The 14,810-nt window shown below is 39.0% G+C and overlaps 1 protein-coding gene across 1 annotated transcript in view; it reads right to left on the bottom strand.

The window, feature by feature from the left end:
- Positions 1-14,810, bottom strand: part of LOC145268924 (uncharacterized) — a 156,935-nt gene that overhangs the window by 27,490 nt on the left and 114,635 nt on the right. The window contains exon 4 of the mRNA XM_080124589.1: positions 4,845-5,131. Within this exon, the coding sequence (XP_079980715.1) occupies positions 4,845-5,131 (287 nt within the window). The remainder of the gene's footprint in view (positions 1-4,844; positions 5,132-14,810) is intronic.

The following is a 14,810-nucleotide window of genomic DNA, read 5'->3' as shown; positions in this document are numbered from 1 at the left end:
AACCCCTTCTCAAAGAAAGAAGGCAAAATGAAAAATATTTGGATAAAAATGTGGGAAAAATAAAAATGGACATATAAATGAAGCTGTGAAGCGCCCATGTGTCTGTCTGTCATACGCGTTGGACAGGAAAAAGAGAAACCAAGATGGCGTCTGCGATATTTAACAGAAAATCTTATGTGATTTTGCGAGATTCACGTGGGTGAATGTAATATAAAGCAGGTTGCTTGGAAGGAGTTTTTGCTAGACAGACGGTGAACAGGTGACATTACAAGACAAACGGTTACTCAGTGCATTGGAACGAACGATGGAGGTTCTATTTCAACAAGCTATTTCGGCATGACGTCAGGATTTGATCCTAAGCTGATTCCACTGTTTGATGGCAGCAGCGCTGAGCAGTCAGTAAAGGAATGGGTGGAAAAGGCAGAATTGATATGCCAGCTCAGCAGTGTGAAGTGTCTGAAATGCGTGGTCCCAATGCGCTTCGCTGGGGGTGCATATGCTGTATACCAGCAGCTAATGGATGAAAAGAAGGCAGATTTCACCTGCATCAAAAACGCCCTCTACACAGCGTTTGCACTAGATCCGGTTGCTGCATAGAAGAAGTTTATGGCATGCAAGTTACATTCTGGGGAGACCATTGATGTTTATCTGGCAGAATTGAAGAAGCTTGCAGTCCTGTTCGGAGGAATGTCAGACAAAGGCCTGGTGTGCGCATTTATTGCAGCATTGCTCACTAGTGTGAAAGACCTGCTCCGAGCCTCATCCCAAGTAGATGAGATGGACATCTCGGAAGTATTAGCGTGGGCACAGGTGATACTAAAAAAGAGCCCAGAGACTGTAGACCACGTGGCAGCCGTGCATCCATCACAGGGTGGATCTCAGGACTTGGACACAGTTACAAGCTGCTATAAGTGTGGTGGGCTCAATCTCATCATGCTCACTGACTCCAAGGCTTAGCGAGCCTCAGTGTAAAAACAAGTAAAAATCAGGGACACCTGGCCCATGCCTGTCCGGGAAATGGGCAAGGGGAGGAAGCTACAGCGCCAGTCTTCTCCTCAGATCGTCACTGAACAAGGCGCTGCCCACAGTGAGCGTGCACGTTAATGGACGTGAATGCCTTGCCCTTGTAGACACTGGGTGCACCCAGACCCTGGTGCCCAAGGCATGTTGCGACACTTGGTACAAGGAGAGAATTCCAGTGCTAATTGTGGGTGGAGGGTCACTGGCCTCTTGTGGGGTGAGCATCATCAGCACAAGCATTGGTGATGAGTCTGCAGTAGCCGTGCAGGCCCTGGTGGTGGACGGGGAGCAGGTTGGGTACAACCTACTTCTAGGGATGGATTTGATTACACAGCTGGGTGGAATCACTGTGGACTGCACCTGCAAGATAGAGTTCTTCCGACATGAGAAACATGCTTGCGCCACGATAACCCTGAACGAGCCTGACTTTCATGCAGAGTATGGCAGGGAAACCAACGCGTGGACAGCATCTTGGAAGTGGTCTGGCGATCAACCACAATTATCCTTATGCCACTGACTATCACAGTACCCTCCTCCAATGAGGGTCAGGGGGCAGTATGAAGAAGAACTGCAGACTTGGATCAACAATGGCTGACTGCTTTCATACCCAGAGGATGAGCTCGGGCCTCCTTGAGGACTGATTCCTCTGATGGCCATCTTACAAGATAGCAAACAGAAGGTCCGACCTGACATGGAATACTGTGAGCTTAATGAACATGTCGACCCATACATGGCATGAGCGGATGTTTGTGCGCTCAAATTAAGGGAAGGCAGCAGCAAAGGTCGGACGTGGCAATTCTGGACCTGCGCAGGGCCTACCTGCAGATACAAATTGAAAAAGTGCTGTGGCCATTTCAGACTGTGGAAGTTAAAGAAACTTGCTATTGTTTGACCAGGCTAGGTTTTGGTCTCAATATGGCACCAGGCATTATGACGGCAATTATGCACGCGATCTGGCAACAGGATGAGGCTGGGCGCCAGGCAACATCGTCTTACATAGACAATATCTTTGTAAATGAGAGCCTCATGTCTGCCTAGTTAGTCAAAGAGACCTTCAGACTGACATGCAAAGAACCGGAGTGTCTGCAAAACAGGGCAAAAGTACTGGGTCTGCGTGTGAGCAGTAGCAAGGAAGGGCTCTACTGGAGGAGAGGTGGTGACGTTCCGGAAGTCCCATCCAACATCACTCGTTGGAGCGTTTTTTTCTGTTTGTGGAAAGCTGGTGGGCCACTTCCCTGTGTGTGGTTGGCTCAGGGTGGCAGTGGCGGCCATAAAACATTGTGCCACATCCATATCATTGGGATGGGACGATAAAGTGCATGATGCCACGCTCCTGAGTATGCTGACAAAAGCTGTGGCCAAGGTGACTCAAGACAACCCTGTGCGAGGGAACTGGTGCGTTAACGGGAACGAGTTCACGGTCTAGGTGGATGCTAGTTTACTAGCCCTTGGAGTTGCTCTTGCAGTTGATGATGGCATTATCGAAGATGCCTGTTGGCTTCATTCAGAGAATGATTCTAGGCACATAAACCTCACCGAACTTGATGCCACATTGAAAGGAGTTACCCTAGCGCTTCAGTGGAAAGCCAGGATACTAGATATTATCACGGACTCTGCATACACTCATTGATGGATAACCGATGCATTGACTGGAAGAGCATGACTAACCACACGGGCTGTGAGTGAGATGTTAACATGAAGGCGGCTCGCCGCCCTGGTCGATACAATCAAAGAGTACAACCTGACTGTAGACGTAACGTTGATCAGGTCTGCAAGCAACAGAGCAGATGCACTGATATGAGTACCACAACAGTGGCTGCTGGCTGTTACCCAGGGAGGTTCTGAAACACTGCAACAGCCATGTGCAGCCGTTGCGTGTAATATGGATGCAGATCGTATCAGTGAGATTCATCAGCAATGCAGACAACCAGTGGTTAAGCGGACACTATATTTTGCCAAGATGGTTGACCCAGAAGTAAGGAAGGCAGATGTCAAGAGAGCAGTGGAAAGTTGCGAGGCATGTCAATCAATCGACCCGGCTCCGATACAGTGGAAAAAAGGGCAATTGGGAGTGAGTGGCATGTAGCAGCAAGTGGACATGGATATCACACATTACGGTGGCAATCATTTCATCACCCTCATCAATTGTAGACTTACGCGCTTCGCGGTCTGGAAACCACTTGGGCGCCAGGACTCCTCCTACATTATTCGCCAGCTGTCATCTTTGTTCTGTGAAAAAGGCGCGCCCAAAGAGGTGCTGACGGATAATGATCCAACCGTCTACAGCCGGTAGGTCAGGCAGTTCCTGAAGGAGTGCGACTGCGAATGTTCCATCTGGTAACGGTATTGCTGAGGGGAGCCATCGAAGCATCTAAAGAATTGTGGCCAGAAAGCAGTGCACCGTCTCAGCTGCTGTATATTGGTACAACATCACACAGAAGGATGGAACAGCGCCTGCAAATGCAATCTACCAACACCGAATCCGAGAAAAGGGGAATCTACTCCAACAGAGAAGTGGCCAACGAGGAGGAACGGGGGTTGTATGCACTAGGGGATCCTGTCTAGGTGAAGCCGCCAGGAAGCCAGTGCATGGGGCTGAGTGACCGATGTCAGTTATGTTAGGGACCTGAGGCTGGCGACACAGTTGCAACCACCACTGGATGACGGGAGCGACTCTGGGTCTGAGACTAGTGGGCAATTGCTCTGGTTTGCACCATCCTCATCTTCATCAAGCAGCGAATCTGATATTAGTAGCCTCTCAGAGGCAGTGTTCTTCGAACCTCAGACTGCGGATGAGAGCACAAATGAACAAGAAGCCTGCACAGTCCCCCTTCGAAGAAGCACCCGACGGAAAAGAGCGCCACCTCCCTGCCATCTTTGTGATCATGAGATCAGGGGAGGATATGGGAAAAATAGAAACGAACATACAAACGGCCTACCTGTGAAGCGCCCACGTGTCTGCCTGTCATGCGCATTGGACAGGGAAAAGAAAAACCAAGATCGTGTCTAAGATATTTAACAGAAATAGTCTTATATGATCTCGCGAGATTCATGTGGGTGAATATAAAGAAGGCTGCTTGGAGGAGTGGAGGAGTTTTTGCTAGACAAACAGTAAACAGGTGACGTTACAAGACAGATGGTTACTCAGTGCATTGAAACAAGTGAAAGAGGTTCTATTTCAACACACACCATGTTTAAATTATTTTTTAAGACAACAAGAAAAGGAATAGACCAGCTTATTTTTTAAGACAACAAGAAAAGGAATAGACCAGCTTATTTTTTAAGACAACAAGAAAAGGAATAGACCAGCTTATTTTGAACTCCAACAATAAGATTGATGTTTTTTCTGATTGTTTTCCAAATTTAATGGCAAAATTCCTCATAGGGGATTGGTACTGAGTGTTTATGCACTGTAGAAATAAAAAATAAATGCAAAATGGCTGTTTCATAGCATCAACATTTTTATCATTACTTTTCTTTCTTCAAATATATTATGCAGATTATTATTTATTAAAGCAGGTGAAAGGATATTCATTTCCAAACAAAATGGTGGCATTTTGAGGACTTGAAGTGGTTTGGTTTTAAAAATATGACAATTTTAGTAGAACTACTTTGAAAATTGTGATTATCCAAAGCATTGTTATGATACTATTAGAATGTATTTTGAATTTATTTATAAAAATATATTTAATATAATTGATTATAATTAAATCAGCTAGAATGTCTTTTGAATAACAAGTCATTTAAATGAACTATTCCATATTTACATGGGAATACATAAACAGGTACCATCCTTTTTGCACTAAAAACTGTTTCCAACTTACCAATTTGGCGAGGTTTTTTATAGTTTCCCTCTTCAAGATCTTCTCGTGACCTTTTACGGCCACCAACAAGTTTTGAGTTCTGCATGACACCATGATCCATAAGGATGTCTGTCATTGATGGTTGGTTAATGTTGTCAGATGGTGGTGCTTGCTGGTTATCTTCCATTTCCACATTGAAAGGATGAGACAGAGTTACACTTGATGCTTCTTCTAGATATGTGGCACAATTCTGGAAGCCACATGATCGTGCTAATTGACTAGCAGTTTGGTTCTTAAGATTTGGAATCCTGAAAATGAAAAGATTTTACTTTTATTCGTTAGAAGTAATTTTTCTTGAAGTAAAAAGTATAGTTATGTTTTATTGAAACAAAATTCATAAAAAAAAATTACCCTAATCTAATTGGTCAATACAACATTTCATATTTGGGTATAATAAATGTTTGACAAGTACATTAAATCTATGGGTTTCATTCAAGTAAATGTGAATGAACTCTGACCAGAGAAGAAAAATAAAGGCGACACATTTTTAACAGAAAAGGAATATTAACAAGAAAAAAAAAAATGCTAATTTCAGCCAAGAAATCACACAAATTTTCTATTGTACATAAAAATGACCACAACAATTCATCCCGTGGTCATGGGGCATGAATAGGTATGAGTTGTTTGTCTCTGACAACATGAGGCTGCCAGTGGTGATCTCCCCGGATGTCTTTCTCTCTCTCTCTCTCTCTCTTTGTGCGAAAGAGCAGGACACAAAATGTTTTAAAGAATAACAATAACAAAGACTTTCGCTGGGGCGAGGACTACTATTGATCGTAACCAGTTATACAGTCCTTTTGAAATTTTCATCTCAATTTTTCTCGTTATGTACTGAATATTTTTTAATGGAACCTATATGAAATATGTTCCTTATCAAATTTTAAAGATTTTCTATTCTGAAAGAAGTTTAAAAAATTTAATCCAAAAAAGTTATTTTAAAGTTTTTGTTAAAAAAAAAATTCAGATTTTCTCATTATTCAGACCTGTAATAATACAAAGAGGGGGCTGCAAAAATGAGTTTTGGTGTGAGGAGAAATACAAACTGAAATAGAGAGAAGGAGAGTTTTAATATATAATCTTAAAAAAATAAGATACAAGTTAGAAAAGCATTTCATCCAAGGCATGAAAATTGTTAAACAAAATGTTTTTACTATAGGCTTTAAAAATAAAGGTACAAGATTCAATTTGAAATTTATTTATCTTCACTTTTATAAATTTTACAAAGTAAGGTATAAAAATGTAATTTAAATGGAATCAAAAAATTACCTTGGATTTATTTTATGTAATTTACATTTTGTTGCAATTTAAAAACATTATCTTTCATCTGGCAATTAATGATATAGATATAAAATTTTCAATGATTTTTTTTTAAAAAAGTGCAATTTGTTGCACTTTTTTAAAAAAAATTGTAAATTACATAAAATAAATCCAAGGTAATTTTTTGATTCCATTTAAATTAAATTTTTATACCTTACTTTGTAAAATTTATAAAAGTGCACTTTGAAGATAAATAAATTTCAAATTGAATCTTGTACCTTTATTTTTAAAGTCTATAGTAAAAACATTTTGTTTAACAATTTTCATGCCTTGGATGAAATGCTTTTCTAACTCTCTCTCTCTCTCTCTATATATATATATATATATATATATATATATATATATATATATATATATATATATATATATATATATATCACACAGATGTGGGCACAGAAATTTGCATTTTGTGTTCAGCTCAGCAATGAGTTGGAAAGATACATTTCCCACTTTATGCTACCATTACAATATGAAAAATTCCCCTCTGTTCTCATCCTTACTTACTTTAAATTAAATTAACATCATTTTTTTTTTACTTTAAATCAAATTAACATTATTTTTTACTTTAAATCAAATTAACATTATTTTTTTTACTTTAAATCTAATTAACATTATTTTTTTTACTTTAAATCTAATTAACATTATTTTAAATCATTGTCGAAGAAAATTATTAATTCATCTTTCAGTTTTCATGTTGAGGAATTGTACAGTAAATTGCGACAATGTGCGAACTGAAAAGAAAGCATTCTTCATCAGTATTTACATATATAATTTTTTTTTCTAGTTTAGATAATGTATATTTTATTGAAATAAATTACTGATTAGATACAAACAAATGTAATTTAAATATGTGAAAAAAATAATTAAATATTGACAATAACATGCCGGAAGTATGAAGTGCCTCAAATAAGTTTCCAGACCTTTTTTGTATGGGTACTTTTATTTTTAGTAACATATAGAACTCTAGTCCCCTTCAGAGTAATTTCCTCTGGCTGCAATGCACTTGTTTGCATCGTTCCAACACTTCTAGAAGGCCCCATGGGAGTCATCTTCTGCAAGCATGTCAATGATCCACATCAGAGCCTCTTTCTTCTCAATTGTCTTATAACAACAACCTCTAAAATTTTCCTTGAGCTTAAGGAATAACCAAAAGTCACATGGAGCAAGGTTTGGACTATAGGGAGGGTGAAGAACTGTCCTGATGCCCATCTTGGTCGAATAGTCTCTAACAATAATGGAACACCGTTAGGACAAATTTTACGCAAATCTTCTGCATCTTCAGTTCCTTGTGAATAACTGTATGCACAGTTCCCACACTGACATCAAACTGTGCACTTATTGTCTCTATAGACACAACGGCCTTTATTTATGAAATTCTTGATTTGGACAATCAACTGGTGTTCCGACTTCCTTACTTCTCTCACACCTCTCATCATCCTTCACAGACTCCCTGCCTTCCTTGAATCTCTCATGCCACTCAAAAGCTGAAGCTCAATTCATGCAAGGTGGTCCAAAAGCAGTCTGAAGCATTACATGCTTCTGTAGCATTTTTTTCCAAGTTTAAAACAGAATTTTATTGCATATCATTCTTCTAAAGTGTCCTCACATTCAGATTGCATTTTTGAAATTCACCAGCTCTGACAATCAGGCTTTAGTAAGGTGTATTCCAATTCCTGTTCTTGCTGTTCATTTTAACCTGAAAGCATAAAAATTGGTCAGTCATCTTATAAGATGTATAGCAATAACATACTGAATTTTCAAGAGTCTATGATAATTTTAAATGCCTGTACAAAAAAATGTCTAGAAACTTATTGACGGTACCTCATATTTTGATGTTAATCCCAAGAATAAGAATACAGCTGCTTGTAAAACCATCACATCAAAGGGTGGCAAATCAGTAAAAACTTTTACAACAACTAATATGTTAAACCATTTTAGGAAGGTTCATCCAAAAAAGCAAAAGTTGCGGATAAGAAAAAGGATGAATATTCAGGGACAGACATTCCAGGAACAAGTGGCAGCAATTACGAGCCTCCAGTGAAACACCAAATTACTATAGAATCCATATTAACCAGAAAGAAAGTTTGGAATATTAATGACCACAGGTCACAAGAGATCCATTACCTGATAAGAGAAATGATTGCTGCTGATATTCAACCACATGTCACATTAGATTTAATAGGCTTACTGCAAAACTTTGTTCAAATTACAACAATTCCATCGAAAAAGTACTTCACTGCATGATAATTTTCAATATATTTACAAAAGTAAAACAAAAATGCAATTGTCTTTGGCTGAAATTAGCAACATTTCATGAACTACAGACATTTGGACAGCTACAACAGATAATGCTCCCTTTTTAAGTTTCACAGGTCTTTCAAAGACTGAACAGTGCAAAGCTGTGCTTAGAGTCGTTCCATTCCTTGATACACAAACAGGTAAAGATTAAGTGAAAAATTGCACAATGTTCTTAGTGAATATAAAATCTTTAATAAAGTTTTCTTAGTCTTGCGGGATTCAGGAACAAATATGGTTGCTGGTGTCAGGAAATGTAGTTTAGAATCACTATCATGCTTCAAGAAACCGTTTTAAAACCATCTGAAAATATCAATCTCCAAAGTTTTACTGAATACAACTACACAACAAATAACCCAAATAGAGCTTCTGGAGGAGCATCCATTCTCATTAACAAAAACACAGCACAAAGCCAAATAAATCTACAAACTAACTTACAGGCAATTGCTGTCACAGCCACCCTACATAGAACGGTCACAATCTGCTCCATTTATCTGCCTCCAAACGATGCCATAGATGAAACTGAAATAGAAAAACTCATCAACCAACTCCCTCGCCCCTTCTTATTATTAGGCGATTTTAATAGTCATAATGTTAGTTGGGGATGCTCAAACACAGATAGAAAAGGAATCACTATAGAAAATATTATCAACAACAACAATCTATGCATATATAACAACAAAAAACCAACGTTTATTCACTCCACTACAAACTCGTCCTCAGCAATTGACCTCTCTATAAATGATCCTAGTATCTTTATAGATTACAATTGGACAGTGACCACTTCCCAATAACTTTAGAACACTTTGGTCCTGAAATAAACTCAAAAATTCCTCGCTGGAACCTTAAAAAAGCTAACTGGAATAAATTCAAATTACTATGCAAACACAAACTCCTACCTGGAAAACATGAGAAAGACCCAATCACTCACTTTACAGATACCATTATCTCAATAGCAGAAGAATGTATTCCTAAAACAAAATCATCAACCAAGTATAATCGTCCCTGGTTTAATAATGACTGTAAAAAGGCTATCAGGCTACGATGTGCTGCATTAAGAAAATTCAACAATCAACCAACTACTCAGAATTTAAACAACTTTAAAATATGCAGGGCTAAAGCACACCGAACAATAAATGAAGCCAAAAGGGAATCATGGAAGAATTTTGTGTCTAAAATCAATAACACCACCAAAGACAAAACTGTATGGAATATGATTCAGAAAATATCAGGAAAAAACACCAGTTCCCCTCTCAACCACCTCTGTATAAATAATAGTAAAATAACTAAAAAAGAGGACATGGCAAACCTGCTTGCAGATACTATTGCAAATAATTCATCTTCTAAAAATTACGATAAAAAATTCCAGATCATTAAACAGGAATCAGAAAAAAACAAATCGAACTTTAAAAGTAATAATGAGGAAGAATACAACAAACCTTACCATCCATGAACTAAAGGATACATTAAAAAAAGCCAACAACATGGCTGAGGGACCTGATAAGACAACGTATGAATTTCTAAAACAACTACCAGATGAACCATTAAAGTATTTACTTTCTATTTATAATGACATCTGGCTCAATGGCAATCTTCCAGCAATATGGAAACAAGCCACAGTCATTCCCATACCAAAACCAGGAAAGGATGCATCTGACCCCTCCAATTATCACCCCATAGCTCTAACAAGCTGCGTGTGTAAGATCATGGGGAAAAGGGTCAACAACAGGTTAATTTGGTTTCTGGAAACAAATAAAATAATAACTAATTTTCAGTGTGGCTTCCGAAAACATCGTAGCACAACAGACCATTTAATTCGTTTAGAAACTTTCATCAGAAATTCATTTATACAAAAAAAGCATATGACTGCTATTTTCTTTGATCTTGAAAAGGCGTACGATACCACATGGAGGTATGGCATCATGAAAGGTCTTAAAGAAGCTGGAGTGAAAGGAAGACTACCCATCTTCATCAACAACTTCATTAATAATAGACTATTCAATGTCCGTGTAGGAACGTGCCTATCGGACATCAAGGAACAGGAAACGGGAGTTCCACAGGAAAGTATTTTGTCGGTAACATTATTCAGCCTAAAAATTAACAGTATTGTTGGATGCATAAACCAAGGCGTGGATTGCTCTCTATATGTTGATTTTTTAATTGCATACAGCTCGAGACATATCCATCTAATTGAGCGTCAACTTCAACAATGCATTGACAAAATAAAAAAATGGACAACTAAGAATGGCTTCAAATTTTCCATTAACAAAACAAAATGTATGCACTTTTGTCAACTAAGAAAACTGCACCCAGATCCTCTTTTAAAACTAAATCATATTCTGATTCCTGTTGTAAATGAACATAAATTCTTATAGTTAATACTAGACAAAAAACTTACATTCATCCCTCATATAAAACATCTTAAAAATAAATGTAATTAAACTCTCCAGCTAATGCGGGTCATTGCCCACACAGATTGTGGAGCGGACAGACAAACCCTATTAAAGTTATATAGATCACTAGTGCGATCGAAACTAGACTATGGCAGCTTCATTTATGGTGCCACTAGAAAGTCGTACATAAAGATATTGGACACCGTTCAACATCAGGGCCTCAGGCTTGCGCTGGGAGCCTTTCGAACTTCCCCCATCAATAGTCTCTATGCAGAAGCCAATGACCCCCCCCCAATTATCAATTTGACGCGACAAACTAGCCTTGCAATACCTGACCAAAATTCTCTCTTACCCAGACAATCATACTTATGACTGCATTGCAAACTCACTAGATTACTCATTCTATGACAGGGAAAAATCACAACAAATCCAACCTCTAACTGTACCTTCAATCCAAATTACCAAAATCTATATGACCAAAAAGTAAAAGCTATAAAACCTTTTGGTCTTCATACAAAACCACTAGTAGAAGATGCAGGTATCACAATCACCAATATCCATAATGTCAACCAACTTTCCCCCACTCTTTATCTGTGCCTAAATCAAAACGTGGATTCCATGAACAAAGCTTCTTTCTTAGAAATGCACACCTGTGGAACTCTGTTCCATCTGCCTGCTTCCCACCTGACTACAACTTGGATGTCTTCAAGTCCAACGTTAACAAATTCCTAATGAACCGCCCCCCCCTTAAGTAAACACTTCATCAAATCTCCACACTAACATAATGTACTTGCAATAACCCTTATCCCTGAGTGGCTTCCGGGCCTTGATAAGTGGTGACCACTGTGTAAAAAAAACAAAAAAAAAACTAAGCCTTCCACCCTGGCTACTAAAACAACCTGAAATCATCCTTGAATTAAATAACCTCCCAAAAAACCAAACCCATCCACTAACCTATCAAGAAAAACTCCTTATCATTCAGGAAAAATACCCAAACAATCAGCACATATACACAGATAGGTCCAAAGACAGCAACAAAACCGGATGCGGAGTCGTATCCACTGACATTACCTTACAGAAGCGACTACCAGACCATGCCTCAATTTTTAGTGCCGGAGCCACAGCCTTAGATATGGCACTAGATCTCATCACTGACCTTATCCACAACAAATTTATAATTTTTTCAGACTCCCTATCGGTACTCAAATCCTTTAAGAATAAAAATTTAAATAACCCACTACTCATCAAACTGCTACAAAAAAATACACACTCTCTCACAAAATAAAAGTATCAAATTCTGCTGGATCCCCAGTCATTCTGGAATTCAGGGCAATGAAAAAGCTGGCATAGCTACCAAAAATGCTTTAAAACTCCTTAAAAGCAATATAAAAATTCCATATTCTGACTACAAAAAACAAATAAATAATCTCATTATGAAGAAATGGCAAGAAAGATGGAATAACTGTCCAAATAATAAACTTTTCAAAATCAAATCCACAATAGAAGAACGATTACCAGATGCCAGAAGATCATGTAGAGAGAAAGTGATTTTGTCCCGTATTCGCATAGGACACACGCACATAACCCACTCCTTCCTGCTAAAAAAAGAAGACCCTCCAGAATGTTTTGTATGCCAAGAACCTTTTACAGTAAAACACTTTCTTTTAGATTGTGGCGATCTTGCGCATATCCGGCAAAATTATTACAATGTCAACAATATGAAAGAACTATTTAAAAAAATAAACTCCAACAAAATACTAACATTTCTGAAAAAAGTAAATCTATATGTAGGGGAATAAATAAGAGCACCGGATTACCGGTGTAGGGTAAGGAGTGAGGTCCCTTGAGAAAAGAAGAGGAGAGTCCGTACACATGAGGCACGGACGCAAAAAGTTCTTCTCCTAAAAGACAATGTTGGACAGGCAGAGTACAACTCTAGAATACAGTCCTCACTCCTCCCGTAAACCCCACTATTGAAGTGAGTAATCTTTTTACCTTAATGTTCTGAATTGCAGTGTTGTCATGTTTTCATGTTTGTTAATAAATTCTTGTCGTTTATGCTTGTTGTACGTTTAGTAATTATTAAAGCTGGTCGGTAGTTTTGGGACTTGGAAGAACCTAAACCCGTACTAACAGTGGTGACCCCAACTAGCAACATAGAATACGCAAAGCAACGTTTTTATGTTTTAATAACAAAAGGAAAATGCGTAAAATTAAAGTTTATTTTTAAATAAAAATAATCCATAATATGAATCCCGGCGTCAGAGTAGTCAAAAATAAATAAACAAAACATTTACGTAGGTAAGTTAAAAATAAAAAAATAATGACTAGTTACGTTTTTGTGCCGAGATTTATTTTATACAAGTATCGTTACCCTTTCATCGGGATATTCACATTTTTCTCGCACAACAAATATGGCCGACCGCGTCTTCTTCAATTTGCACGCGGCGCCAGTCTCGTGATTGGCTGATATGAACACTACGTCACACTTCGTCTTCCTCTTGCTCTGTCCCTACTATTACTACTATACGGTGTCATCTAGCTAACTGTCGCTATAAATAAATAAATAAGATAAAAATAAATAATAATAATAAAAATCATAAATAAATGTGAAATGGCGTCGCTCACATTCAGTCTGATTCCAACGGATGTACGGAATGACCCTGTTTTGTTTTTCGCACAGCTAGATTTATATTTTCTGGCAGAAAACGATATCAGGACAGACTGAAAAGTTTTGCCATGTGGCAACTATATTACCTCAGGATGTTATCGTCGAGGTGAGAGACCTAATTATATCTCCTCCCACGGAGAAACCATATGACACCCTACGAGAAAGAGTGACAACTGCTGTGTCAGTTTCAGCACACAGGCGAATCTCACAATTATTAGAACAGGAAACGATGGGGGATAGCACGCCGTCACAGTTTCTAAAGCGCCTGCAGAAGTTGGCTGAAGGGACAATGGACAATAATATTGTCAAACACATCTTCCTACAGCGCATACCAACAGAGTATAAGGTGGTAATAGCTGCACAAGATGAATCTATGCCAGTGGAACGAGTGGCTGAGATAGCCGACCATATTGCCGATATAATGTCGACACGGTCGTCAACGGTGGCTGGCGTTCAGACATCAGAGAAAGACGAGCTACTCTCCAAACTAATGAAGGGACAGACCAGATTGGAAGCTCGCATGAACAAAATGGCGGAGGACATCGCGAGACTTACCCTCGAGAATAAGCAAAGGCGGGGGGGGGGCGTGCAGCCACTCCAGAGAACGGAGGCAGGATAGGACCATTTGCTGAAAGCACAAGAGATTTGGGGAGAAGGCAAATTCCTGTATCCCACCGTGTAGTTACAAGAGTTCGGGAAAAGCTTAAACCGACAGAAGAATGCGGCATCAACTGTCGGTGCATCTCGTTCAGGCCGCCTATTGTATGTGGTGGACAAAAACTCAAGTAGGTTCCTTTTGGTGGACAGCGGGGCACAGGTGTCTCTCATTCCTGCGACTGCAGCCGACAAGAAATCCCCTCCCTGTAAATTCACACTACGAGCTGTGAATGGCTCGTTAATACACACATATGGGGAGAAGTGTATGGACCTTAATTTAGGCCTGCATAGAACATTTACCCACATTTTTATAGTGGCGGATGTAGACAGTGCTATTTTAGGTACCGATTTTTTACAGGCGTTCGGTTTGGTGGTGGATATAACAGGCCAGTGTCTGAAAGATCCAGAAACGCATCTCACAGCGTGTGGGGTAGTTAGGACTGGTACTCCATTGTGTCCAGCAGTGGCACATGCAAACCAGGATAACGATTTTCTGAGTCTCTTGAAGGAATACCCTTCAATTTCAGTGCCTTCTTTCCATAGGGACGTTTTGCCACACTCCACCACACACTATATCGAAACAAAGGGTCCGCC

This window comes from Euprymna scolopes, chromosome 4 (assembly GCF_053919585.1).
Source record: "Euprymna scolopes isolate OS-2025 chromosome 4, ASM5391958v1, whole genome shotgun sequence".
In the NCBI taxonomy this organism is placed as follows: domain Eukaryota; kingdom Metazoa; phylum Mollusca; class Cephalopoda; order Sepiida; family Sepiolidae; genus Euprymna; species Euprymna scolopes.
Note: the sequence above shows the minus strand (reverse complement) of the source record. Positions and strands in the feature narration are given on the sequence as shown.